The 27,123-nt window shown below is 41.2% G+C and overlaps 2 protein-coding genes across 7 annotated transcripts; one reads left to right on the top strand and one right to left on the bottom strand.

Moving 5' to 3' along the window:
• Positions 1–4,940: 4,940 nt before the first annotated feature.
• LOC115150932 (T-cell leukemia translocation-altered gene protein homolog) lies at positions 4,941–18,245 on the bottom strand. 2 transcript variants are annotated; one of them, XM_029694778.1, is made up of 3 exons: positions 17,874–18,245; positions 12,230–12,284; positions 4,941–5,335 (listed from the first exon to the last, which is right to left on the bottom strand). In XM_029694778.1, the coding sequence occupies exons 1-3, from the start codon at positions 18,082–18,084 to the stop codon at positions 5,293–5,295; spliced, it is 309 nt and encodes a 102-aa protein (XP_029550638.1). In that variant the 5' UTR covers positions 18,085–18,245; the 3' UTR covers positions 4,941–5,292. The 2 variants fall into 2 exon arrangements, with proteins under 2 accessions (XP_029550638.1, XP_029550639.1); XM_029694779.1 differs by having other exon boundaries at positions 12,196–12,284; positions 17,874–18,243.
• A 23-nt stretch (positions 18,246–18,268) lies between these two features.
• LOC115150930 (vacuolar fusion protein MON1 homolog B) lies at positions 18,269–27,073 on the top strand. Of its 5 annotated transcripts, none has more exons than XM_029694771.1 (6): positions 18,269–18,308; positions 20,855–20,949; positions 21,571–22,179; positions 22,347–23,139; positions 25,320–25,467; positions 25,742–27,073. In XM_029694771.1, exons 1-6 carry the CDS (start codon positions 18,295–18,297, stop codon positions 25,961–25,963), a joined length of 1,881 nt encoding a protein of 626 aa, XP_029550631.1. In that variant the 5' UTR covers positions 18,269–18,294; the 3' UTR covers positions 25,964–27,073. The 5 variants fall into 5 exon arrangements, with proteins under 5 accessions (XP_029550631.1, XP_029550634.1, XP_029550633.1 ...); XM_029694774.1 differs by lacking the exon at positions 18,269–18,308 and adding an exon at positions 19,856–19,950; XM_029694773.1 differs by lacking the exon at positions 18,269–18,308 and adding an exon at positions 19,891–20,041.
• Positions 27,074–27,123: the final 50 nt, after the last annotated feature.

Below are 27,123 nucleotides of genomic sequence, written 5' to 3'. Positions count from 1 at the left end.
CGTCAGAAAAAAAGAAAACGTTTCCCTGATGAGACTGAAGATGACAGCAGATGAACAGAAGTCAGACACTGGATTTCGCAACAGTGTTTTATGTGGCTCTGGATAGTGTAATCAGTCATTTGGACATGCGGTTCTACACGATTGCAGCTATATGCAAGGGGTTTTCACCAATACTTACATTTAGCAAAATGACTGAAAACCAAATTTGTGTATCTTGCCACAAATTGAGAAACAAGTACTTCAAAGAGCTCACAGATGGATTTGAAAATGAAGTGCGACATCTAAAGATAATATATGGTGCCACTTTTTCAGATGGTCTTTCTCCTGTAGAGCTCCTAAATGCCATCCACAAGATGCAGCTACAGAGCATTTTTGGAGAGGTGTGCATTGCACTGCGAATCTTCTGTACAATGCCTGTAACAGTTGCTGGAGGTGAACGTGCCTTCAGTAAGCTCAAACTTATTAAGAACTAAGATCTACAATGTTCTAAGACAGGTTGAACAGCCTTGCCATCCTTTCAATTGAAAACCAGATAGCAAGAAAATTTTACTTTAAAGACATTAGAAATGAGTTTGCTCACAAGAAGACTCGACACTGGGCTCCTGGTGGAGTGTAACCTCTGAGTTTTGTTTACAGGGAACAAACAAGGACAAATGACATAACCTGTTCTACCCAAGCCTGCCCAGGGATGGGCAAAATACTGTTTCAGAGTATTTTCTGCTATAGTTTATTTCCTGTTGAACTTACTCAGGAAGGCCCAAATAATGTCTTGACATTACAGTTGCAGTTTCACAGATGCTTGTTCTCTGTAGGTACCACATTTATGCCTGCAGTCCACATAGTTCAGGAATTTGTATTTATTTTGTGTATGTTATTTAGGCATATATTTAGGAATTATGCATAGGGCAGAAGAGGGTTAGCCTTGTTTATAATAATGTAATAAATTCTTTAATCTGAATGGATCATTGGTAATTTCTTCATTAAAACGGACTACAATACCATATTAAAAAAAGATCACCAATTGTGTAGTTATTTATAATAAAGCATAAAAAATCTCATGACACAGCTTTTGTTAACATTAGGAACCAAACATTTTTGCAATACTGTTAATATAGGTAAAGGATGAAGGTGGAAACTAGAATCTGCACAATTGTAGTATAGAGCAGCAGAAGCTTATAGTTAGTACATTTAAATAACATTGTTCAGTACGTTATTTTAATCTGAAACATTCTGATTTCTATGTTAGGGGCCCGGTATAATTTTTTTTCATGGGGTACAACATCTCCTATACACTTCCTGATTAACTCAGTCACCGTATCCAGGCTGCATCCCATCCGGCCATGATTGGGAGTCCCATCGGCGCACAATTGGCCCAGCGTCGTCCAGGTTTGGCCGGGGTAGGCTGTCATTGTAAATAAGAATTTGTTCTTAAAGGTTAAATGAAAAAAAATCTGTGGCTTGTCTGTGTTATTCTCAGAGGCTACCCGGAACATATCCCAGTCCGCATGATCAAAACAATCTTGAAGCCTGGATTTCGATTGGTCAAACCAGCGTTGAATAGACCTTAGCACGGGTATTTCCTGTTTGAGTTTCTGCCTATGGGAGGGGAGAAGCAAAATGGAGTTGTGATCAGATTTGCCGAAGGGAGGGCTGGGGAGGGCCTTGTAGGCATTTCAAAAAGTTGAGTAGCAGTGGTCCAATGTTTTCCCAGCGTGAGTACTACAGTCACTGTGTTGGTAGATCTTCGGTAGCGTTTTCCTTATATTTCCTTTGTTAAAATCCCCAGCTACAATAAATGCGGCCTCAAGGATATGGGGTTTCCATAAAGTCCAGTGTAGTTCTTTGAGGGTCGTCGTGGTATCAGCACGAGGGGGGATATACACGGCTGTGACTATAACTGAAGAGAATACTCTTGGGAGGTAATACGGTCGGCATTTGATTGTGAGGTATTCTAGGCCGTCGTAATGCTGGTGGTCGTAATTCTGGTGAGTTACCGTCGCTCTGATATCCAAAAGTTATTTCCGGCTGTATGTAATAACACAAAACATTTCCTGGGCTAATAATGTAAGAAATAACACACAAAAAAACAATAGTTGCTTAGGAGCTAGAAGCAGAGCTGCCATATCTGTTGGCGCCATCTTACTTACTCATTGCTTGCTGTTTGGGGTTTTAGGCTGGGTTTCTGTATAAGCACTTTGTGACATGATGTAAAAAAGGCTTTATAAATATATTTGATTTGAATCCCCACCCCTCCTTGTCAGCTAGCGGGAGCAACACTGATAGTGTCCTTCCCTCCCGCCTGCCGAACACCTGCCCTCACTGTTGTTAACAGAACTACGGGAAAACAGTGTCTGACGGGCAGGGGCAAAAGACACGGTCTCCCGGTCGCCCCGCTAGCACAGCAGGTGGGAGGATGGGGACACACCATGTGCTAGCTAACTAGCTACCTTGCTAGTTAGCGATACCGTCTTCTAGCTAGCATGCTAGTTAGCTAGCAAACGGTGTCGCCACAGATTTGGTGTCGCTTCCCACCTGCTGTGTACCGGACTAGCTGGCTAAGCTAGCACATAGTGTCCTTCGGTCCCACCTGCCTTTGCCGTCGTTAACAGATCCGTAGGAAAACAGTGCCCGACATGCGGGGACGAAGGACACTCTATCAGCGTACAGCTAGCTAGCTACCATTGTCGCCCCCGCCCCTTCTTCTGTGGGGTTTATTGGTGGCTGGCATCCAAGGTTATTGTGCAAAGTTAACGCCACCTACTGCACTGGAGCACCCCCACCTCCCACAACTTAAAAAAATGACCAATAGAAGTATAAAGAGGGGTTCCTGCAGATGCAGGAATGCCCTAAATTGCAGGCCGCAATTGCACCCTTCTCGCCCATCTTGATGTTAGAGTTATAAGTGAAAGAGGTTTGAACATTAACCACTCATTCACTCCACAAGGTGGCACAGGTGGCCCTGTCCTCATTCCAAAGCCAATATTTTATACCAATTAGCTCAAACTGAGCAGCACTGCTGTTGGGTTGACCCTGTATAGTCCCTGATTGTACAAAATCATCTGAAGACAAACACACAGCCCCACACTGCTCACTTTTTTTCTGCCCTATGGTCAAGCTTGAGTCAATCATTACACGGAGGGTACACATTCAACTTTGCGACACTGCCTTAGTGCTGATCCTGACTCTGCAAGTACACAGCTCTCACACAGAGGAAATCCAGAGGTTCCCCATACTCTGTGTAGGCAACCTCACTAGGATTCTCTCATAATGACTTGAGTCTTGTCAACTAAATGCTGAGTGAATATGTGGTTATCTGATGTGTTGTGTGGGCATCTCAAGGTAAGGGACAGAAGGTCAACTAGTAGGCCCCTTTGTCTTTACTGGCCCTTGTGGGGGTAAGGGGATCCACGGTTTTCAGACATGCGGGCACGGGAGGTGTTTTCTACAGGTGTGCAATTTGTTCTCAATGCTGTGATTGGCTCCAACAGCATTGCTCTGGAATGCGCAGGGTGACGTGTGGGGGAGCTCGGATTCCGTCCAGTTGTGCTGTCGCCAGTGGTGTGTGGGGACGTACAGTCTGTCTCGCCTTTATGGTCTACTGGCTCGCTTTGCCTGCTCCCGTGACGAGCCCCCTCCTAAGATTCTGAAGCTGGGGCCTGAGACGGACGTGGAGAGTTGGGATTTGTGCCGTGCCATGCAGGTGCATGGCGTGGGGAGGGCTGGAGAGCCACCATCTGCTGGCTGGGGGAGAGCCCCCTGCGCAGTTGACAGGCAAGGGGCGTGGTGGGCAGAACCAAGAGTTAGCCCTGCGAGTGGGGCTGGAGCTGGGAGGCATGGCACTCCCTCTGAAGGGTCCCCTGTTCCTGAGTGGTGGGACAGATGGTCAGGACGGCCAACTGAGGCAGCAGGGGCGGTCATAGACGCAGGGCTTGGAGAAGAACCACGAGCACAGGGGCTAGACACTGAAGGCATCCTCATTAACAATGATTCCTTCACCCTTTCACACCTGTCTGGTCGGCAGTGACTGCTCCTACCAGGGTTAATGGGTACCAATGTGATGGATGTGCACATCCTGCTGATCCCACCAATCCCCATAGTCGTGTCTGGTCGTTGATGAAGACGATGGCCTGAAAGCAGCTAAGCACACATTTCAGTATGAATCCATACAGAGTAGACTTAAATATATTCAGAGCGCAGCTTTTCGAAGTTGACCTTGCCAATTATACCCCTTTCCAGGAAGCCCTTCTGGAAGTCCACGTTTAATTTAAAAAGTCGCAGTTAGTTATGTCTATAATAAATAATGAATACCGTAAATTGTTTACTTTTTGGTTATTTGTGGAGTGTTCTTGTACAGAGCAATTGTGGGTTGTGTGCTGGACATCATATTAGAAAATGAAAAAAAATTACTAAATGTGATTTAATTTTTTTTTTCTTTAGAATCTACTAGTCAATTGCACAAGACCATAAATTACAAAATGTACAATTAAATAGCCTTCTCCAGGTATTTACCTGCACCTGAGACAATAAAAGGCATTAATGGCCTTCACTGTTTTATATTTTTATAGCAATCAGAAGAGTCAGAGGCCTCATGCATTTGCTCCTTCTCAATATGGAGGTTCCAGCCATAGAAGGGGTGTAAAACGAGTATAATAATGTAAGTCTGTAAAGAAAAAAATCAGAGTTCAAGGAGAGCTGCCATTTGATGTAAGGCCTCTATCTCTGACCACTTTCTCCACAGTAGTCTTGCTCCAGTGCACTCTTCATGGATTACTATGTATCCTTGCTCCAGTGGAAATAAAAACAGCTCCTTATTTATACAATAATATATGTTATGAACATAACAGCAGTCACAACTCACAGCAGTTGTCGAGTCTTTTCAGATTCTGTCTACCAGTAGATAACATTTCAGTTCAATCTACAACCAATCAGAGGACACAGACTTGGATAGATATTTTAATGGCTCACCAATCAAAGGCGGTAAAAATTTACATGAGCTACATTTTAAAATATGAGATTTAAAAAGATATGGCATATGAGAGAATGTCTTAGCTTATCGCATGGTGTGGCTGTCTGGATGTAAACTGAGCCTGATAACATTTACCTCTTCATGACAACCGTCCGGGGGAAAATAATTTTCAGAGTAGAGTAAGGAAGCGTCTGCAGGCCCACCTCATCAATGAACTCCAGCCCATTTGAAAAGGCACAACATATCAAGTCTGCGTCCCCTCAGCAACACTGTCTGATTAGACAGAGAGTAAGTAGAATGTAGTCCAACTTGTTATGTCCCGTCTGTCACTCACGGTGTGTCTTGATGGTGTCTCCTGCAGCACTCTCCCTGACAGATAGAAAACATTATCACAATCACTCCCCAATGTAACTCACCAATGTAACAGACAAAGAAAGGAGTCACACACCTAGTGCTATTTGTTGTTGTAACTATAATACATTTTTAAATAGAAAAATACACATACAAATGACAACATACCTAAGCTCACAAACATCTACAGTTGAAGTCAGAAGATTACATACACTTAGGTTGGAGTCATTAAAACTCGTTTTTCAAACACTCCACAAATTTCTTGTTAACAAACTATAGTTTTGGCAAGTCGGTTAGGACATCTACTTTGTGCATGACAAGTAATTTTTCCAACAATTGTTTACAGGCAGATTATTTCACTTATAATTCACTGTATCACAATTCCAGTGGGTCAGAAGTTTACATACACTAAGTTGACTGTGCCTTTAAACAGCTTGGAAAATTCCAGAAATTATGTCATGGCTTTAGAAGCTTCTGTTAGGCTAATTGGTATCATTTGAGTCAATTGAAGGTGTACCTGTGGATGTATTTCAAGGCCTACCTTCAAACTCAGTGCCTCTTTGCTTGACATCATGGGAAAATCAAAAGAAATCAGCCAAGACCTCAGAAAAATAATAGTAGACCTCCACAAGTCTGGTTCATCCTTGGGAGCAATTACCAAGTGCCTGAAGGTACCACGTTAATCTGTACAAGCAATAGTACGCAAGTATAAACACCATGGGACAATGCAGCTGTCATACCGCTCAGGAAGGAGACGCGTTCCGTCTCCTAGAGATGAACGTACTTTGGTGCGAAAAGTGCAAATCAATCCCAGAACAACAGCAAAGGACCTTGTGATGATGCCTGAGGAAACAGGTACACAGTATCTATATCCACAGTAAAAAAGTCCTATATCGACATAACCTGAAAGACCGCTCAGCAAGGAAGAAGCCACTGCTCCGAAACTGCCATAAAAAAAGCCAGACTACGGTTTGGAACTGTACATGGGGACAAAGATCGTACTTTTTGGAGAAATGTCCTCTGGTCTGATGAAACAAAAATAGAACTGTTTGGCCATAATGACCATCGTTATGTTTGGAGGAAAAAGGGGGATTCTTGCAAGCCGAAGAATACCATCCCAACCGTGAAGCACGCGGGTGGCAGCATCATGTTGTGGGGGTGCTTTGCTGCAGGAGGGTGCACTTCACAATATAGATGGAATGAGGAGGGAGCAAAATTATATGGATATATTGAAGCAACATCTCAAGACATCAGTCAGGAAGTTAAAGCTTGGTCGCAAATGGGTCTTCCAAATGGACAATGACGCCAAGCATACTTCCAAAGTTGTGGCAAAATGGCTTAAGGACAACAAAGTCAAGGTATTGGAGAGCCATCACAAAGCCCTGACCTCAATCCCATAGAAAATTTGTGGGCAGAACTGAAAAAGCGTGTGCGAGCAAGGAGGCCTACAAACCTGACTCAGTTACGCCAGCTCTGTCAGGAGGAATGGGCCAAAATTCACTCAACTTATTGCGGGAAGCTTGTGAAAGGCTACCCGAAATGTTTGACCCAAGTTAAACAATTTAAAAGGCAATGCTACCAAATACTAATTGAGTGTATGTAAACTTCTGACCCACTGGGAATGTGATGAAAGAAATAAAAGCTGAAAAATCATTCTCTCTACTATTACTCTGACATTTCACATTCTTAAAATGAAGTGGTGATCCTAACTGACCTAAGACAGGGAATATTTACTAGGATTAAATGTCAGGAATTGTGAAAAACTGAGTTTAAATGTATTTGGCTAAAGTTTATGTAAACTTCCGACTTCAACTGTACATCACCACACCTGCCCAGACCCACCTGCTCACACCCCCATTTCCAGCGCCCACATCACTCTCTGCCACATGGCCTAAAACTGCACAATTTTTTCCCCTCTCCGTCCCCCAAGCACTTTCAACATTTAGATGATAAAGAAATTGACCTTTCTATTGTGTTAACAATAGAGGATTGGTTGATTTCCAGTTTAAGTTTTTTCAAGATGATTGACGAGAAAAGTATCGTCCAAATCATTGGACTGCAACCTCATAAGCCATGTCTTGAAATATGCAGACAGACGGATTAAAAGTACATTTATATTGTAATACTTTGACAGCCAACCTAACTCCGCCCATAACTTTTGGACTTTACAGCATTCCCAGAAGGCATGGATTATTGAGTCATTGTTAGTTTTACACTAAGACATGACTCTGCCGTTGTGCTGTAGAATTTGCAAATTCTGCCCCGTGTAATAAATTACATACATTAGTTTGCCCACTGACAAAGAAATGATCAGTCTATAATTTTAATGGTAGGTTTATTTGAACAGTGAGAGACAGAATAAAAATAAAAAATCCAGAAAAACACATGTTAAAAATTGTATAAAATGATTTGCATTTTAATGAGGGAAATAAGTATTTGACCCCTCTGCAAAACATGACTTAGTACTTGGTGGCAAAACCCTTGTTGGCAATCACAGAGGTCAGACGTTTCTTGTAGTTGGCCACCAGGTTTGCACACATCTCAGGAGGGATTTTGTCCCACTCCTCTTTGCAGATCTTCTCCAAGTCATTAAGGTTTCGAGGATGACGTTTGGCAACTCGAACCTTCAGCTCCCTCCACAGATTTTCTATGGGATTAAGGTCTGGAGACTGGCGAGGCCACTCCAGGACCTTAATGTGCTTCTTCTTGAGCCACTCCTTTGTTGCTTTGGCCATGTATTTTGGGTCATTGTCATGCTGGAATACCCATCCACGACCCATTTTCAATGCCCTGGCTGAGAGAAGGAGGTTCTCACCCAAGATTTGACGGTACATGGCCCCGTCCATCGTCCCTTTGATGCGGTGAAGTTGTCCTGTCCCCTTAGCAGAAAAACACCCCCAAAGCATGTTTCCACCTCCATGTTTGACGGTGGGGATGGTGTTCTTGGGGTCATAGGCAGCATTCCTCCTCCTCCAAACACGGCGAGTTGAGTTGATGCCAAAGAGCTCCATTTTGGTCTCATCTGACCACAACACTTTCATCCACTTGTCCTCTGAATCATTCAGATGTTCATTGGCAAACTTCAGACGGGCATGTATATGTGCTTTCTTGAGTAGGGGGACCTTGCGGGCGCTGCAGGATTTCAGTCCTTCACGGTGTAGTGTGTTACCAATTGTTTTCTTGGTGACTATGGTCCCAGCTGCCTTGAGATCATTGACAAGATCCTCCCATGTAGTTCTAGGCTGATTCCTCACCATTCTCATGATTATTGCAACTCCACGAGGTGAGATCTTGCATGGAGCCCCAGGCCGAGGGAGATTGACAGTTCTTTTGTGTTTCTTCCATTTGCGAATAATCGCGCCAACTGTTGTCACCTTCTCACCAAGCTGCTTGACGATGGTCTTGTAGCCCATTCCAGCCTTGTGTAGGTCTACAATCTTGTCCCTGACATCCTTGGAGAGCTCTTTGGTCTTGGCCATGGTGGAGAGTTTGGAATCTGATTGATTGATTGCTTCTGTGGACAGGTGTCTTTTATACAGGTAACAAGATGAGATTAGGAGCACTCCCTTTAAGAGTGTGCTCCTAACCTCAGCTCATTACCTGTATAAAAGACACCTGGGAGCCAGAAATCTTTCTGATTGAGAGGGGGTCAAATACTTATTTCCCTCATTAAAATGCAAATCAATTTATAACACTTTTGACATGCGTTCTTCTGTTTTTTTGTTGTTGTTATTCTGTCTCTCACTGTTCAAATAAACCTACCTTTAAAAGTATAGACTGATCATTTCTTTGTCAGTGGGCAAACGTACAAAATCAGCAGGGGATCAAATACTTTTTTCCCTCACTGTATACTGTATTAAGCGTACATTTTCATTAACTGTAATTTCATGAGTTATTTTCCAACATTCCCTCCATCTTGTGCCAATATCTGTTTTTTTGTCTTGGTTCCAATAGTTTATATATTTTTTAAAGAGATAGTCAGTTGGGTAGGCTCTCTCCAAGGTTTTGTATATCTTACTTGTCATATGAATATCATTTTCTGACTCAAATAGGATTCCCTTAAGGTTGGTCTGATGTTCAAAAGATTTTGAAATGAAATTTCTTCATAGAAAAATTGAATGCATGTATTTGAAAAAAAAAAAAAACTTCATTTGTCAGTCCAAAATTGCTTTTTAATGCAGTCATGGAAATAAATGTATTTCCTATTACCAAATCATTTACGGTTTCTATGCCTTTAGTTTTTCATGTGGACCAATTTATCAGTGAATTCTGAAAAGCTATCCAAGGATTGTTCCATAAGGATTCGTTTTTAGGGAGTGATATTGGTTCTTGTAGAATATGTTGATTTTTTTTCTCCATATTGTTATAGTGTTCTTAACTATGAATTTGTTTATGCTCTTTCGCTTTATCCTTTGAAAATAGACACGTGAAAAGATTATTGGAATGAGCATGCGCATCTTCAATATGTACCCATCGTTCCTCTTTAGTGCATTTAACTATATGTCGCAAGTAAAAAAGCCCTGGGTGGTGAGTTGATACAATTCCAAGTCTGGAAAGTTAAAACCTCAGACTTAGGAAGATGTAAAACTTTCCTTTTTGTTCTAGGTGTGTTATTTGCCCATATAAAAGTCTTATGACCAAGTATACTTTTTTAAAGAATGTCTTCAGTGGGATAATTGGTATTACTGAGAATAAGTATAAAAACTTTGGGAGCCATGCCATTCTGAAGAGGTTTATTCTACCTGTAAGATTTATGGGAAGATTTTCCATTTAATTAGATCTGCTTTCATATTGCTGAGTGATGGGATAAAGTTATCTTTATATATTTGTGGTTTGTTGTCACTTATTAAGCATCCTAATTCATTTTTTTGTGGTCCACTTAAAGGATTACTGTAGATCATGAGTTATTATTTTTCCTATTGCCATGATTTCATTTTTTGCCCATGTAAATGGCATAGCATGATATTTTAAAGTTCTGAACATATTTTTTTGCAAGGGGGGGCATAGAGTTTAATATTGGTCAGGAATATCAGGAGATAATCTGCAAATAAGTGTGTGTGTGTATATATATATATATATATATATGTGTGTATATATATATATATATATATATATATATATATATATATATATATATATATATATATATATATATATATATATATATATATATATTCATGTTTACCAATAATGATAGCTGTTATGTTTCGGTCCTGTCTAATTCTTTCTGCAAGAGGTTCAATTGCCAGTGCAAACAGAAGGGGAGAGAGAGGACATCCCTGTCTTATATGCCCCTTTCTAAAGCAATTTAATCAGATAATGTATTGTGTATATTTTTGCTTTAAAATATGTATATAATATTTTTTATTCAATTCATTATTTCAGCTGGAAAGTTGAAAGCTTCCAAAGTTTTGAATAGAAAAGGCCATTCGAAACAGTCAAAAGCCTTTTTCTGCATCAAATCTATATCTTGTTTTTTTGCACAATGCATTAAACTGAAACGTTCTTGTACACAGTGTACAAAACATTAGGAACACCTGCTCTTTCCATGACAGACTGACCAGGTGAACCTAGGTGTACGCTATGATCCCTTATTGATGTCACCTTTTAAATCCCCATGAAATCAATGTCGACAAAGGGGAGGAGACGGGTTAAAGAAGGCTTTTTATACAATTGAGACATGGATTGTATATGTGTGCCATTCAGAGTGGGCAAGACAAAATATTTAAGTGCCTATGAACGGGGTATGGTAGGTAGTAGGTGCCACGCGCACCGGTTTGTGTGTGTCAAGAAGTGAAGCGCTGCTGGGTTTCACGCTCAACAGTATCCTGTGTGTATCAAGAATGGTCCACCACCCAAAGGACATCCAGCCAACTTGACACAAATGTGGGCAGCATTGGAGTCAACATGGGCCAGCATCCCTGTGGAACACTTTTCACACCTTGTAGTCCATATGCCCAGACGAATGGAGGCTGTTCTGAGGGCAATATGATGGAAGGTGTTCCGAACATTTTGTATTTGTGCGTCTATTTTTAATAAACAGTTTGATTGATATGTATCAAGTCTGTTGTAAGTGTTTATTTTGTCTGCTGATAATTGAGGGTTGATGAGTCTAAGGCTGTAGGATCAGTCGAACCCTTAAGAAAAAAGATTGCAGTCAGAGTGCAGTATAACTGCAGTACACTGTAGTATAACTGTAGTTAGAGTACATTAAATGCAGTATGAATCTGCAAAACCTGCTTCCAAAATACCATACTGCACATTTACTGTAGTTTCAAAACGGCAATCTTTTTTTTAAAGTGAAATATTGTTTCTGATTTATATAGATTTTCATAGCTTTTAAAATTGTAATTAATTGTGTTGTTTCTAATTAACACATCTTTATCTTAAAATTATAACTATTGGCGTGTATTCATTTTGACTGCTGCAAGATGTTTACCAGGTTTGTTTACCATTAAGTAGTAGGCTTTATTGGAGTTCAGCCTGTAGTTGTTTGCTCTCTTCAAAAGTAAAATATCATATTCCTGCTTAAGTTCAGAAATGTTATTTTCTTCCTTACCTTGTAAATAAAAAAATGTTTATGGACTTTTTCGAAAATAGTGATTTTATTTTTCTTCAATAAAAATGTCTAACTTTTGCAGAGTATGAGATCATCATTCCCCTAATGTACGCCTTAAAATCATCCCAAATGATAGAGGGGTCAGCTTTTCTCTTTCTTTTTTCATTTAGGTACACACACTGCTTTTAACAGTAGGAAGCAACCAACTAGCATTAACTAAAATCATAATGGGAAAATCAAATGTTGTGGAGTCCAGTGAATAGCTAGAGAAAACGACACTGTATTGTGACTGTAGAGAACAAGTCAGTATTATGGGTACCTGGAGGGAGACACATGGATGCTTGGACACCTACCATCCACTGCGGTGAGGTGCAGTGTCAGGTGTGCCTCCATTCTGTCCACTAGTACCTAAAATGTTAGAGCACAACAATACATGTTAGCTAGCACTTCATGGCAGCTAGCTTCGACCGCAACTGGATTCCAATTTGACGGGACATTGGGTTTATACAGATCAAGCCCAATGTCCTGTCAGAATCCAGTTGCGGTTGAAACTACATGGCAGTATGCCTTTCAGACATAGAACTAGTACAATTTGAAACGGCATGGTATTTGAATGCTTCCATACAGTCGTTACAAAGTAGGTAGCGGTCAAGTTCGTTTTGCATGGCCCAGTGCCCCGAGTGGGTGGTGTTCACTTCAGGACCAATGGATTGGTCTAAAATGAGCAAACTGCCCACCTGGGGCACTGGGCCATGCAAAATGGATTTTCCCAGTGTAAAGCATAGCACAGGGAATTTGACCAAACTTTACTTGCTGATACTTCCTCAATTCCCAACTTGGAAGACAATGCATGTCTTCTAAACTTCCATGTTTCTGTTGCAAGTGGTCAGTTATTCAAAAAATATATATGTTTTGCTACATGAAGTAATCCAACAATGTGTACGCCGCGATCTTGTCTATTTCAAATCTTATCAATGATCAAGACAAGTGAGTGTCATCCAATGATGTATATAAACCCTGGATTGCTGATGCTACTGTATGTTTCGGCAATTGCGAGGCTTTGAAGCCACCGGTCAGCCATATTGGCACTCCTGAGCAGTCCTCGAAATTATAGAAATTAATGGAGTTCTACAGTATTTCAAGAACAAAATTACACGTATATAAGTATTTTTTATTTTAGTGGGGACAGTAACATTAGTAATCTCAAAATTATACTAAGGAAAATGTAGATTTTTTTTCAGCTCAAATAATATAATTGAAAAGTATACATTCGTTTCTGTAATAGAATAAACATTGTAAAAACAAATGTTGACATTAATAAATGCTTTTCTAAAGTTTCCAAAATATATGTTTTACACTGGCAGTGGTGGAAAAAGTACCCAATTGTGATAGAAAATGACTCAAGTAAAAGTCACTCAGTAAAATACTTGAGTAAAAGTCTAAAAGCATCTGGTTTTAAATATACTTCAGTATCAAAACACTATAAATCCTTTCAACTTCCTTATATTAAGCAAACTAGACACCACAATTATATTTTATGGATAGCCAGGGGCACACTCCAACACTCCTACATCATTTACAAACAAAGCATTTGCGTTTAGTGAGTCCGCCAGATCAGAGGTAGTAGGGATGGCCACGTGCTCTCTTGATAAGTGTGTGAATTTCACCATTTTCCTGCCCTGCTAAGCATTCAAAATGTATTGAGTATTTTTGGGTGTCAGGGAATCTGTATAAGAGCAAAAAGTACATATTTTCTTTAGGAAAGTAGTGCTATAAAAGTTAATGTTGTCAAAAATATAAATAGTCAAGTAAAGTACAGATACCATGGCTTGACATGAACTTTTTAGCCACTTGTCCTCCGGAAAAGTACAACAGCCTTTTTACTTGAGTCAAGTCATTTGTCCCACCCCTCAAAAATGGTCTGTAACAGATAAATTAATAAATTGCGTTGTATAATGCAAGGAACCACTTCACAAAATAACATTCCTAATTATCACTGGTATTGACAATGGAAGGCTGCTGGTCTCTGATCCCATGTGGTATACATCTCCTGCCGTTGTGGCCTTAACTAGATAACAAGCCAAACTACACAATATGTTTAAATTGGCTAGTTGACTATTTAGCAATTAGCATGTATTAATGTCACTGTTATGTCCGATGTCCTAAAATTACTTTTCACCAGCACTTGTGTATAATCGCAAATTGCCGACATGCAGTTGATACGGGGTGCGAAGTTAATGAAACCAATGCTGCATACTCAGGTTGTAAAACCGTTAATCAAGCGCTCAAAATCGTCTAGGATTCTCCTCTATTCAATACTGGCCATGTAATTCTGACAAAGTACGAAAATATTCTTCGAATAGCCTAATTGACAAGTAACTCCTATGCTGTGAAGATCTACCCTGTTCACTGAATATTTTAGCCTTACAAATAGATAAACATCTTAGTTAGCTACCTCGCCCACCTTAGCCATTTGATCCCTGGTTCATTGAATGAGGAAATTATTTTACAAAAAAGTATTTGGTTGTAGTTGTAATGTTGCAGGGTGGCCAACCATCCTCCAGGAGAGCTACTGGGTGTGCAGGCTTTTGCTCCAGCTCTGCTCGAACACACCACATCGTAAAAAATCAGCTGCTCAACAGGACCTTGATAAGTTGACTGGTGTGTTTGAGCAGGGTTGGTTCAAAAGCCTGCACACCCAGTAGCTCTCCAGATGGAGGGTTGATAGGCTACAGTATAAAACCTGTCCATCAGTGCAGTATTTTACTTTGTGGGGGGGTTTAGTACCTTGCTTAATCTGTATATAATTTACGTGCTGCGCAATGTCTCTCGCTCCTCTGGCAACGGCCCACTGGCACACACATCATGACTTTTACAGGATTTTTATTGCTGACCAGAAATTTGCTATAACTGGGCAAATAACTCACTATCAACGAATATGAACAAAATGCGGCTAAGCTTGCTGTGATCTCAAAAACGCATCTCCCGGCTGCATGATTGACAGACCGCTTGTGCCTGTCAATGCAGGCCTACAATAATTATACTCCCATGTGCTCTGCAGAGATTGGTTAGATAGAGGACAGTACAAACACATTGGATCCGGAGGACACGGATCCAATTCTGATCGGAGTAGCCTAAATTGATTGATAGTGCTTTTTGCGTGAATTATTTTTTTTTTACTTGTCCATTTGGACAACATAAATCTGTTTTATCTCTTTTTTTTGTACTTGCCCTGGGCAAGTGGACAAGCCTTAACCTGTTTAGGATAGGGGGCAGTATTTTCACGGCCGGATAAAAAACGTACCCGATTTAATCTGGTTATTACTCCTGCCCAGAAACTAGAATATGCATATAATTATTTGATTTGGATAGAAAACACCCTAAAGTTTCTAAAACTGTTTGAATGGTGTCTTTGAGTATAACAGAACTCATATGGCAGGCCAAAACCTGAGAAGATTCTATATGGGAAGTGCCCTGTCTGACCATTTCTTGGCCTTCTGTAGCCTCTTTATCGAAAATACAGGATCTCTGCTGTAACGTGACATTTTCTAAGGCTCCCATAGGCTCTCAGAAGGCGCCCGAACGTGTAATGATAATTCTGCAGTCCCTGGGCGAAAAACAGTAGGGGTTTTGGAAAGTGGTCGTTCTGAGAACAATGACACTGGTGCGCGCGTGCATGTGACGACTCCATTTTCTACTTTCAGTGTTTGAACGGATACAACGTCTCCCGGTTGGAATATTATCGCTATTTTACGAGAAAAATCGCATAAAAATTGATTTTAAACAGCGTTTGACATGCTTCGAAGTACGGTAATGGAATATTTTGACATTTTTTGTCACGATACGCGCCGGCGCGTCACCCTTCGGATAGTGTCTTGAACGCAAGAACAAAACGCAGCTATTTGGATATAACTATGGATTATTTGGAACCAAAACAACATTGGGTGTTGAAGTAGAAGTCCTGGGAGTGCATTCTGACGAAGAACAGCAAAGGTAATCCAATTTTTCTTATAGTAAATCTGAGTTTGGTGAGTGCCAAATTTGGCACTCAGAATATTGCAAAATGTGCTTTCACCGAAAAGCGATTTTAAAATCGGACACCGCGATTGCATAAAGGAGTTCTGTATCTATAATTCTTAAAATAATTGTTATGTTTTTTGTGAACGTTTATTGTGAGTAATTTAGTAAATTCACCGGAAGTTTGCGGTGGGTATGCTAGTTCTGAACAAAACATGCTAATGTTAAAAGCTGGTTTTTGATATAAATATGAACTTGATTGAACAAAACATGCATGTATTGTATAACATAATGTACTAGGAGTGTCATCTGATAAAGATCATCAAAGTTTAGTGCTGCATTTAGCTGTGGTTTTGGTTTTTGTGACATTATATGCTAGCTTGAAAAATTGGTGTGTGATTATTTCTGGCTGGGTACTCTCCTGACATAATCTAATGTTTTGCTTTCGTTGTAAAGCCTTTTTGAAATTGGACAATGTGGTTAGATAAAGGAGAGTCTTGTCTTTAAAATGGTGTAAAATAGTCATATGTTTGAAAAATTGAAGTTCTTGCATTTTTGAGGTATTTGTAATTCGCGCCACGCTATACCATTGGATATTGGATATTAATATCAAGCTCTGGAAACCCCCAAAAATACTTAAGTAGTACTTCAAAGTATTTTTTACTTAGTTAAATTATATCAGTGGTTCCCAACCAGGGGTACTGGGACCCCTGGATGTACTTGAAGACTCATGAGACCATATGCCTACTGGTAAAATGCACATGAGGGGGTACTCCAGGTAGACAAAATGCAGTTGGTGGTAGTGTAACCGAAAAGGGTTGGGAACCACTGCATTACACCACTGTGGGGTGGGGGAGTGCCAAGATGGAGGAACAGTGGCTTCAACACAGCTGTACAGCACCCCTATCAGTCAACTTTTCTTGCCCAGTGACCCCAGCCCAGGCAAACCTGGAATCCCCATCATATGTCAGCAAAAAAATTGATCATCAAGTCTTGTCTTATCAGTTAAATAATAATGGAAAGTATAAGTAAACCAAATATATATTCTGGGGGATTTGTTTTTGTGAAAAATAATTAATGAATACTGTTAGCTGCAGTTCATATCCATATTATTAATATTTGATTCAGTGATTGAAATTATGACCCCATCCTCGGTAGCCTATTGGGCAACGGACGCACTTCTTACCACGAGATCGCCTTGCTATTCATGTTGAATGCCAATTTGAACTAAGCAAGCTGCTAAATCTACTGCGTAGGCTATTAGGGGCCGTAGGCTACCTGCATCAAGCTAACCAAACCATGGCAAAATGGAATTACAATCATAAACCCAGATTTTAGTCAGTGGGCCTAGCCTATGACAAATCAATCTTCCAATAAGCCATTCCTAACGGTTTGTAGTCTTAACATCTGGCACAATTGCCAGAAAAATAGCCTAACATTCGTTTTTTGAAGTGTATTTCTTTATTAGTCACATTAGGTCGCAATAATTCTTATTTTAATGGAAAAACGATGTTTGCTTCTAAGGTCGTTAAAAGTTAAATCGAGATTCCTTCGTAATTCCGTCAAGGTTATGGAGAGTTAATTGGCTAAATGTGGCAACTCCGCTGTGCTGCAATTTCAGGCCTTGTGGGCGGGTTTTCAGTAGTCATTTATCAAGGCTCCACCTGGCAACCCTGAACTCTAGGGACAACCTTTAAAAAATAAAATCTATATGAAACATTGTCGGCCCAAATGAGTCCGATTACCCAATTGTTGTGGTCTGGCACATGGACTCAAGTCAGGAATTGGAAGTATCGGTTGGACGAAAACCCTCTGTAGTATATGCTTTACACTACTTACTGTGTAACAGCTGTATGGAAGCGTTCACATAATCACCACCGTTTCAAAGTGTAGCTACTTGTAGCTAGCTAGCATGGACCTAAACGTCATGGGGGGCAAACATTATATGATGAATGTTAACTAGTTTCCTGTAGCGCTCACCTTGTCGATAATACATATCGTTCACAGTGTTTCCGTAAACTCTCCAAGCGAAGTGGATGGCAATGAGACTGACAACAAGCCAGCTAAACAAGATCTTGAATATTGACACTCTCATATCATTAGCCAACCAGTCATCCACAAATTCGGAAAGAAACGACACAAACCCGTCCACAATACGGGATAAAAACTCGAAATCCCACGGCTCTTCCATTTTATAAAACGCCACCCAACGTGTTTGATTTGTCAAAAAATATGCCTTACCCAAACCAGCTAACGTTAGGGCTGACTGTTACAATTCGTCAAAAATATTTGAGTGAACTCACAGATGTAAATATTTGCTTTTAGTGTTAGCTACATATTTCAGAGATTCTAAATCCAGAGACGCAACATCGCGAGACTTCCGGGAACGCTTGCGAAACAGATGAAGCAGACCAGGTGGGTTGAGAAGTCTGTGGCCGTGTTCGAGAGCATCCAAACCATGATGTATCTAGTGATGTGTAGTTTACGAATGATTCGATATTTTTTAACTACTATTTTTACTAACTCGAGTCATAATTCTTTATTTTAGTCATTCGTATAACCTGCTAGTGCTGGCCACAATGAGTCATACAGCAGGATTAATACACGCTCTTCCGGCTCAGCGGCTCCAGAGACATGCTCCGACCAGCAACTGTCTGTCATTTTCGCGCACAAAAATAGATAATGAGCATAGAGAATAAAAATACATGTTTAGAACTGATAATTGATCACATGGTGCAAGAATGAATGCAAATAATTTATTATTGAATGTTATTGATGGACACAGCTTTGTAACAGCAAAACATACACAGCCCGAACTTCGAATCGTTTGGCATTCAAGCAATACATTGCGCAAAGAGTCGTTCACAATCTAGTCCGGTTGAGGCACAACCAGTGCATAAAAAAATGTATTTGTTTGCCTAACAATCAATAATTGTACACTGTTTAAAGTATCAGTTACAAATTACATCTCCAATAAGCCCCCAATGGTGAACGAAAGGCTTGTAGAATCATGACTCTTGAGTTTTCAGCTCGCCTGCCCGCTATGGTGAATGAGATGTGAACGAGAGGCTTGTAGAATCATGACTCCTTCGAGTTTTCAGTTCATTGTCCATCGGTAAGGGGTCCTGCATGCTGTGGGCGTTACTGACTCAAATTAACAAAATGAGTCGAAAGATTCATTCTTTTGACTGAATGATTCGAAAAGATCAGTCAGTTAAAAGAGCTGACTTTCCCATCACTACGTGTATCATCGGTAAATACTGACTGACTGATCTACAACTAATAATCAGTATTTATTCATGACGCAAGGTGATTTGTAGATCAGTCAGTCGGCAGTCGCCTGCAATGTCGAACAAGAGAAGTTAAAAATTCTTAGTTAATTTTTTCAAAATCTAAAAGGCACAACCTAGATTAGGCCAATGTCTTAAGTAGTTGAACACGATAGTACTCCAAATTCGCGAAAGTGACAAATTGATACGTTTTCATTTTCATCAAAAACATTGTCACATGCCCCGAATACAACAGGTGTAGAGTTAACCTTACCGTGAAATGCTCACTTACGATCCCTTAACCAACAATCCAGTGTTAAAAAAGAAAGTAAGAAACATTTAGCAAAATAAACTAAAGGAAAACAAGTAACACAATAAAATAACAATGATGAGGCTATATACAAGGGGTACGGGTAAGTCGAGGTAATATGTACATTTAGGTAGGGGTAAAGTAACTATGCATAGATAATAAAAAAGAGAGTAGCAGCAGCGTATGTGAACGCATGTGTGTTTGTGGCGTGAATATGAGTTTGTAGTATGAGTCCAGTGAGTGTACATCGAGCTTGTGCAAGAGAGTTATAAAAAGCTTTGTTTAAACTGCAGTACTGTAGCCAAACTACAGGAGCAGTCGAAACCGTGCTTCTAGACCGGAACCCTGGCTCTGGCACGCACTCTGACTGGGGAGGGGGAGTTCCTCCTCTCATTGGTTTATTACTTGCTTCCATCTAAATTACCATTGGCCAACGTATCCTATCTGCTGTCACCATTGGGATTCCGGATGTGCTGTTGTGAGTGTAAAAATTGTTTTTCGGCAATTTGCCTACCAGTTATATGGCCTAAATTCCCGTTATATACGATTTAACAACGGAATATCAAAACGTAGGTGAGCTTTGTTTTTTTTGTACAATATTTCAAGTTATATCAGTGTGCGTCAAAACTGGGGTTTTCGGGAGCACTGGAATGTATTTGACTGGCTAGTGTGTGTAGTGAGGGGTAGCCCGCAATAAAAACATGCAGGAAGAAAAGCTAAATAAATCAAATCTAGCTAACTATCTTATTTGCTAGCTAGGTAGGTAAATTAATCCAATTAGCTAGAATAAGATGCGTTTTCATTTAAACCTTACGGTAGTTGGCTATGATGACGTTAGATTACAAGGCGTTTTCATTTAGACCTAACGTTGGCATTGCAATGATGATGATGTGTTCAGGGCCCGGTTTTCCAAAAGCATCTTACGGCTAAATATATATATATATATATTAGTTCCAAATTATGAATTTATATGAACTTAACATTAAGATGCCCTGGTTTGGATGCAAATTCGCTTCCCCCTGTCAGTGGCTTTAGCTGTTTTAAGAAATAAACGACTCAAGTTGAAGTTTTAAAGCGAACGTTAGTCGATAAAGCGAACGTTGCGAGTAACATACGGCTACTTAGCTATGTTCTTACCGCAGGGGCTTTAATCTTATCAAGATGCCATTGAGGGCTTGCTACCGAAGCTAAAGCCACATATCTGCTGACCCATTTGAACCTGGCTCGTCATCTAGGCGTTAGCTACTTGCATTACCAGTTTGTGGCCAGGTGCGTAGCTCGATCCCAAGTGGTGTGCTGTTGTAGGATGACAGGAACTGTTAACTGAATATCAAATGAATGACTAGTATGCCAATGAATGCTTCATTTTCTGTGATTTACAGTGTCTGTGATGTCAACATGGAGAGAGATGACAGTCAAGAAAAAGGAGAGATAACAAGTTGTGATCCACCCTCTGCTGACTGCATCCCGTCAACTGGTAATGAAATGCCTTTCTTATGTCATGTGACATCTAATCCAGAATGAAAGTTAGCTCATCTTTAACCCTCTGGAGTCTACTAAACTAACATATGGAATTGTTTTAAGATGGTCATACCAAGGATCATTTAGATATTTCAGTTGGAAAGTTAGGACCTCTTAGGTGTATATATACAACATATTTGATGAAATATTGAATTTGGCCATACTGCTATTAGCCCATAGAAACGCATTGAATTACAGATTCATACATGGAAAAACAGAAGGAAGTTTGTTTTGAAGTGTCTGTGCTATATCTGACACGCTTTTCACTGCAGATGCGGAATGCCTGTATCGGCGGATGCGGTGGATTGAGACGCAGCCCATGCAAAAAAAAACAAAAACATCTCTAGCATCAACATACTATTTTTATGGGGATTGTTGTGTTATGCTAATTAGATTTCCCGCTGGGCTGCGGAGATTGACTTGAGGTTTAATGGCAATGTAGCTGATCTTGAAATGTAGCTGATCTTGAAATGTAGCTGATCTTGAAATGTAGCTGATCTTGAAATGCTTCCACAAAGAAAGTAGGGAGATCTGCAGTGTTTGTGATTATTTTACTGAATATTGTCTGATTTTTCAGGTTCTTATCACACTCCTGCCCTGCCCTCTGACAATCACACAGTTCCTGAGCCTGCTGGAACAGTGGGAGGAGACAAAAACACCAATGTGACTTTAGAGGAGCCTACATATCCACCTACATCAGATTCTATGGGAGAGAAGGGACTACAAGCAGCTCCTGACCAGGATCTAGAACAGGCTCCTGTTCTGGTAAAAGAGGAAGAGACTAATGCGTGCGGTAAGATAGAGTATCAGAACTGTTCAGGTGGTCAACCAGAGACTGTCCCAGAGGAGGTTTCAGCTGAGAATGGGCAGGATGACTCAGGGGAGTTTATGGTCACTATTTTGGCCAGGAGTAAACTGGAGGAGCAAGGTGTGGGAGTGAAGAGGCGTTCCTCTCCACTGTCAGAGACTGGCGCCCCAGAGGCCCCCCCATCCCACCGGGACGAAGACGTGACGGCGGAGAGCTGGAGGCAGCACAGGAAGCATGTGTTTGTCCTGAGTGAAGCAGGGAAGCCCATATACTCCCGCTACGGCAGTGAAGAGGCACTGTCGTCTACCATGGGAGTCATGATGGCACTGGTGTCCTTTGTCCAGAGTAGTGACAACATGATCCGCTCTGTCTACTCAGGTGAGAATTTCTACAATTTCCTTACGTTCATGACTGACAATAACTGTTACTGAAAGTGTAATGAATTGTTCACTATAGGTGTTTATTCATCATTATTTGCTCCCCCTGTACAGCTTTACATCCTTTTTTTCCCTCCATGTCTGTACTCTCTACCCCCTCCCCCTCAGATGGGCACACAGTGGTGTTCATGCAGAAGGGTCCTCTGGTGCTGGTGTCTGTGTCAAGCAGCCGTCAATCAGAGAAGCAGCTGCGTGGTGAGCTCCTTTACGTCTACTACCAGATCATCAGCATCCTCACCCAGGCCAGCATCGCTCGCATCTTCCAACACAAGAAGAACTATGACCTGCGGCGACTACTGGCCGGCTCCGAGAAGATCCTGGACGGCCTCCTCAACCTGGTGGACTCGGACCCCAGCTTCCTGCTGGCAGCGGTGCACTGCCTGCCATTGGTCTCCTCTCTCAGGGACTCCCTCAGCCAGATCCTGCAGAAGGCCATCACCCCCAACCTGGTCTTCTCCATCCTCATCGCCAAGAACCAGCTGCTCACCATCGTTCAGGAGAAGACGGTGATCGAGGATGCCAGGCTGGAGCCTGCTGACGTCCACCTCCTGCTCAACCTCATTGGGGCCTCTTCTGCCTTCCAGGCCGGAGAGATCTGGACTCCCATCTGCCTGCCTCTCTTTAACCCTGACTGTTACTTCTATGCCTACATCTCCTACCTGGACCCCCCAGAATGCACTGTGTGTCTGCTGCTGCTCTCCACGGATAAGGAGGCCTTTTATGCGGTGGCAGAGTGTAAGAGGAGGATAGAGGTGGCCATGCTGGCTCAGAGCTCCCTGAGCCTCATAGCCAAGGCCCACTCCTACAGCGTGAGCCAGGTGGGCGTCTCAGACCTCAGGCACTTCATGTACAAGCCCTTTGACGTCCCAGACAACCACAAGCAGCTCACCCAGTTCACCAGGTAGGTGCTTTCTATTCTGTTGTGCTTTTGTAACCTTTACCCCGTGATTGATTATGAATGATACACATCGTTCTAGTTCATGTAACTTCTTTTCTTTTTTTATGTACTTTTTGGACTAAATATATTCTGGATACTGGTTCTGCAATGTGTTTAATGTGCAGACAGATTAGCCTACACACATAATTACTCAAAAAAGGAATGTCAAAGGGGAGATGTGTAATATGTGAAAAACATGTGCCTCAGGTCAGATCATATGCAACCTCCAGTAGGCCTGTTGCATTTTACCATCGTAATATTAAAGAATCATAGAAATTGAAAGTGCATGATATCTATAATGATACTACCAAGATTGTATAATTCTCACTGTAAGAAAAATAGGTCATTTGGATTTATCTTGATTGGTAGCTTTGGGTTTGTTATTAGACGAGTTGTACCAGTGAACACAACCTTGCAAAATCTTCTACAACTGAGGAAATAAATATTCCCCACGCAATGCTGCGTTAGACTGAAATGTTAGCCTGTGTTAGACTGAAATGTTAGAGCTTGATCAAAGTTGGGGAAGCAAACATGTATATTTTTCTAAACACTGTTTGGCAATTCCATTTTCATGTACAGTTCATTCGGAAAAGTATTCAGACCTCTTGACTTTTTCCACATTATGGATTCAATTGTTTTACACACAATACCCAATAATGACAAGGCAAAAACATGATTTTAGAAATGATTGCATATTTATAAAAAAAAACTGAAATATCACAGAAGTATTCAGACCCTTTACTCAGTACTTTGTTGAAGCAGCTTTGGCAGTGATTACAGCCTTGAGTCTTCTTGGGTATGACTCGACAAGCTTGTCACAGCTGTATTTGTGGAGTTTCTCCCATATTTCTCTGCAGATCCTCTCAAGCTCTGTCAGGTTGGATAAGGAGCATCGCTGCACAGCTATTTTCAGGTCTCTCCAGTGATGTTCGATCAGGTTCAAGTCTGGGCTCTGGCTGGGCCACTCAAGGACATTCAGTGACTCCCGAAGCCACTCCTGCGTTGTCTTGGCCGTGTGCATAGGGTTGTTGTCCTGTTGGAAGGTGAACCTTCACCTTAGTCTGAGAACCTGTTCCAGAGCGCTCAGGACTTCATCAAGGATCTCTCTGTACTTTGCTCCGTTCATCTTTCCCTCAATTCTGACTAGTCTCCTAGTCCCTGCTGCTGAAAAACATCCCCACAGCATGATGCTGCCACCACCATGCTTCACCGTAGGTATGGTGCCAGGTTTCCTCCAGACGTGATGCTTGGCATTCAGGCCAAAGAGTTCAATCTTGGTTTCATCAGACCAGAGAATCTTGTTTATCATGGTCTGAGAGTCTTTAGCTGCCTTTTGGCAAACTCTAAGCGGGCTGTCGTGCCTTTTACTGAGGAGTGGCTTCAGTCTGGCCACTCTACCATAAAGGCCTGACTGGTGCAGTGCTGCAGAGATGGGAGAACTTTCTGGAAGGACAACCATCTCCACAGCGGAACTCTAGAGCTTCGTCAGAGTGACCATCGGGTTCTTGGTCACCTCCCTGACCAAAGCCCTTCTCCCCTGATTGCTCAGTTTGGCTAGGCGGCCAGCTCTAGGGGTTCCAAACTTCTTCCATGTAAGAATGATTGAGGTCACTGTGTTCTTGGGGACCTTCAATGCTGCAGAACGTTGTTGGTACTGTTCCCCAGATCTGTGCCTCGACACAATCCTGCCTCGGAGCTCCACGGACCATTCCTTCGACCTCATGGCTTGGTTTTTGCTCGGACATTCACTGTCAACTGTGGGACCTTATATAGACAGGTGTGTGCCTTTCCAAATCATGTCCAATCAATTGAATTTACCACAGGTGGACTCAATGGAAACAGGATGCACCTGAGCTCAATTTCGAGTCTCATAGCAAAGGGTCTGAATACTTTTGTAAATAAGATATTGTTTTATACGTTTTAATAAATGTTCAAACATTTCAAACAACCTGTTTTCACTTCGTCATTATGGAGTGTTGTGTGTAGATTGAGGATCCTTTTTTTAATTGAATACATTTTAGAATAAGGCTGTAACGTAACAGAATGTGGAAAAATCCAAGGGGTCTGAATACTTTTCAATTGCACTGCATAATGTCTGATGTCTTTTTATTTATTTTTTGACATTTGTGTGCTGTTGATTTCAGCCCAGAGATGGAGGCTCCCTACAGCACGGAGGAGGAGAGGATGAGGCTGCTGGACCTGTACCGCTACATGCACGGCCGCATCCACAGCTCCTCCCGGGCCCTCAAGCTCATCTACCACGTGGCAGAGAGGGAAACGCTGCTGGCCTGGGTATGTCACTCCCACAAGGATTTACACGTGGAAGTGTTACTATGGGAAGCTCCAAGAAGCTCTCTGTACTGGAGACTGATTTAGTCTGGAGTGTTGGTCTCACTGACCTGCATTCCGGTGTAGATATGAAGTGAGCTATTTTGGATTGTTGCTAGCATTCATGCTTTGTACTTTTCAGCTCGATGGAACATAACAGTAATTTACAAAGTATTTGAAACTGTTGAAATGGATCTGCTAAGTCAGCTTATTGCAATCTTTGTCCTTTCCTCTATAGGTCACAAGTAAATTTGAATTGTACACCTGCTTCAGCCCCTTGGTGACTAAGGCTTGTGCCATTAACGCCATAACCAAGCTTCTACGGTGGATCAAGAAGGAGGAGGACCGTCTCTTTATCCGATACCCACCCAAGTATTCAACCACGCCCAACCCCAGCAAAAGCTCCCGAAGGTCTGACCAGCAGGATTCAACAGATAATGGCTTCATGTCTCTACTATAGAGACTCTCTGCTTAGCTCCGGCTATTCCACTCTGTCAACACGTAGTTTGTACACTGGTTCTACAAGAGGTTTGGCACTGACCACATCCTACATCTTTGGGTACTTCATTGAACTTTGACCACTGGACTATTTAAGGAGAACTTGCCTTTTTGACATTTTCAGACTCTTCTGTACCTTTATGAGAAAGCATGTACAGGGACTGCATTAACGCTTTAGATTGCAGTCGAACAAGTTGATGTTCAGGGAATCTGTGAAGAGAAGGCAAACATTTTTAAATTGGCTAGTGGTGAAACATTGAAGGTAATTTTCAATGATATTGAGTTTTTATATTGTTTTATTCTATTGTAACAAAGGTGAGAACTTCTCGAATGCATCATATCAAATACTTCTTACATAACTATTTCATTTCAAGCTTGGTCATTGACACTGTAGCACGACACATTAAATGGGACTACCTACATTAACGACAAGAACTACTCTTGAATTTGTTTAACTGCCTTCATAATTATTGCTAGAAACCTTAATGTTGACAGGGATTGGACATAGGATTTAGTTTAAGTGTGGTTATTGGTGGGATGAACAGGAAATGAAAAATCATGAGTCTGATTTTTGAAATGTCATCTTCATGAAAATTGGAAGGATTACCACTTCTGTGGATATTTCTTTTGATAAGACATGATCTCGACATGTTCTCAATTGATACAATTGTTTGACTTGCATGTTATCTTTGCAGTTCAGTTTGTAAATAATGTTAACTCAGTTAATTATGCTCTGGTAATGTAAATATTCAGTTACATTGTCATTCTATCCTTTTATTGCTGGGAACCAAATTCTTCACCCACAGTCTACTCTAGTAATCCTCATATACTTTTAAGTACTTGATGGTTAAATGCTTTGTCCAGCACACTCAGAAAATCCCACATTAGAGTCCTAATTTGTGGGATTCTTTATTCAGAGACACTTCATGCAAATTCTCGTTGGATACCAGGATCAACTATGCTGGACTTTGTGTCACGTCCTGAGTGGTGGCTGTTCAGGTTTGGCTGTTAGGAACATTATCTACAGTATTCATGTTCATTAGGTTCTTAAATAAATCCCAGGTTGCACAAACCACCTTGTCATTCTTTTATAATGGCATGTTCGATTTTTCTGAGACTATG

Source organism: Salmo trutta, chromosome 16, assembly GCF_901001165.1.
Source record: "Salmo trutta chromosome 16, fSalTru1.1, whole genome shotgun sequence".
Lineage (NCBI taxonomy): Eukaryota > Metazoa > Chordata > Actinopteri > Salmoniformes > Salmonidae > Salmo > Salmo trutta.
Note: the sequence above shows the minus strand (reverse complement) of the source record. Positions and strands in the feature narration are given on the sequence as shown.

What these genes read in the sequence shown, in the direction of transcription:
- LOC115150930 (XM_029694771.1), top strand. An exon ending in CAGCTCACCCAGTTCACCAG is followed by an intron (nt 23,140 to 25,319) that starts GTAGGTGCTTTC and finishes TGTTGATTTCAG; the next exon opens with CCCAGAGATGGAGGCTCCCT. An exon ending in GGGAAACGCTGCTGGCCTGG is followed by an intron (nt 25,468 to 25,741) that starts GTATGTCACTCC and finishes TTTCCTCTATAG; the next exon opens with GTCACAAGTAAATTTGAATT.
- LOC115150932 (XM_029694778.1), bottom strand. Translation starts at nt 18,084, where the DNA reads ATGGAAGAGCCGTGGGATTTCGAGTTTTTATCCCGTATTGTGGACGGG. An exon ending in CGATATGTATTATCGACAAG is followed by an intron (nt 12,285 to 17,873) that starts GTGAGCGCTACA and finishes CTAACATTTTAG; the next exon opens with GTACTAGTGGACAGAATGGA. An exon ending in GCACCTCACCGCAGTGGATG is followed by an intron (nt 5,336 to 12,229) that starts GTAGGTGTCCAA and finishes TCTATCTGTCAG; the next exon opens with GGAGAGTGCTGCAGGAGACA.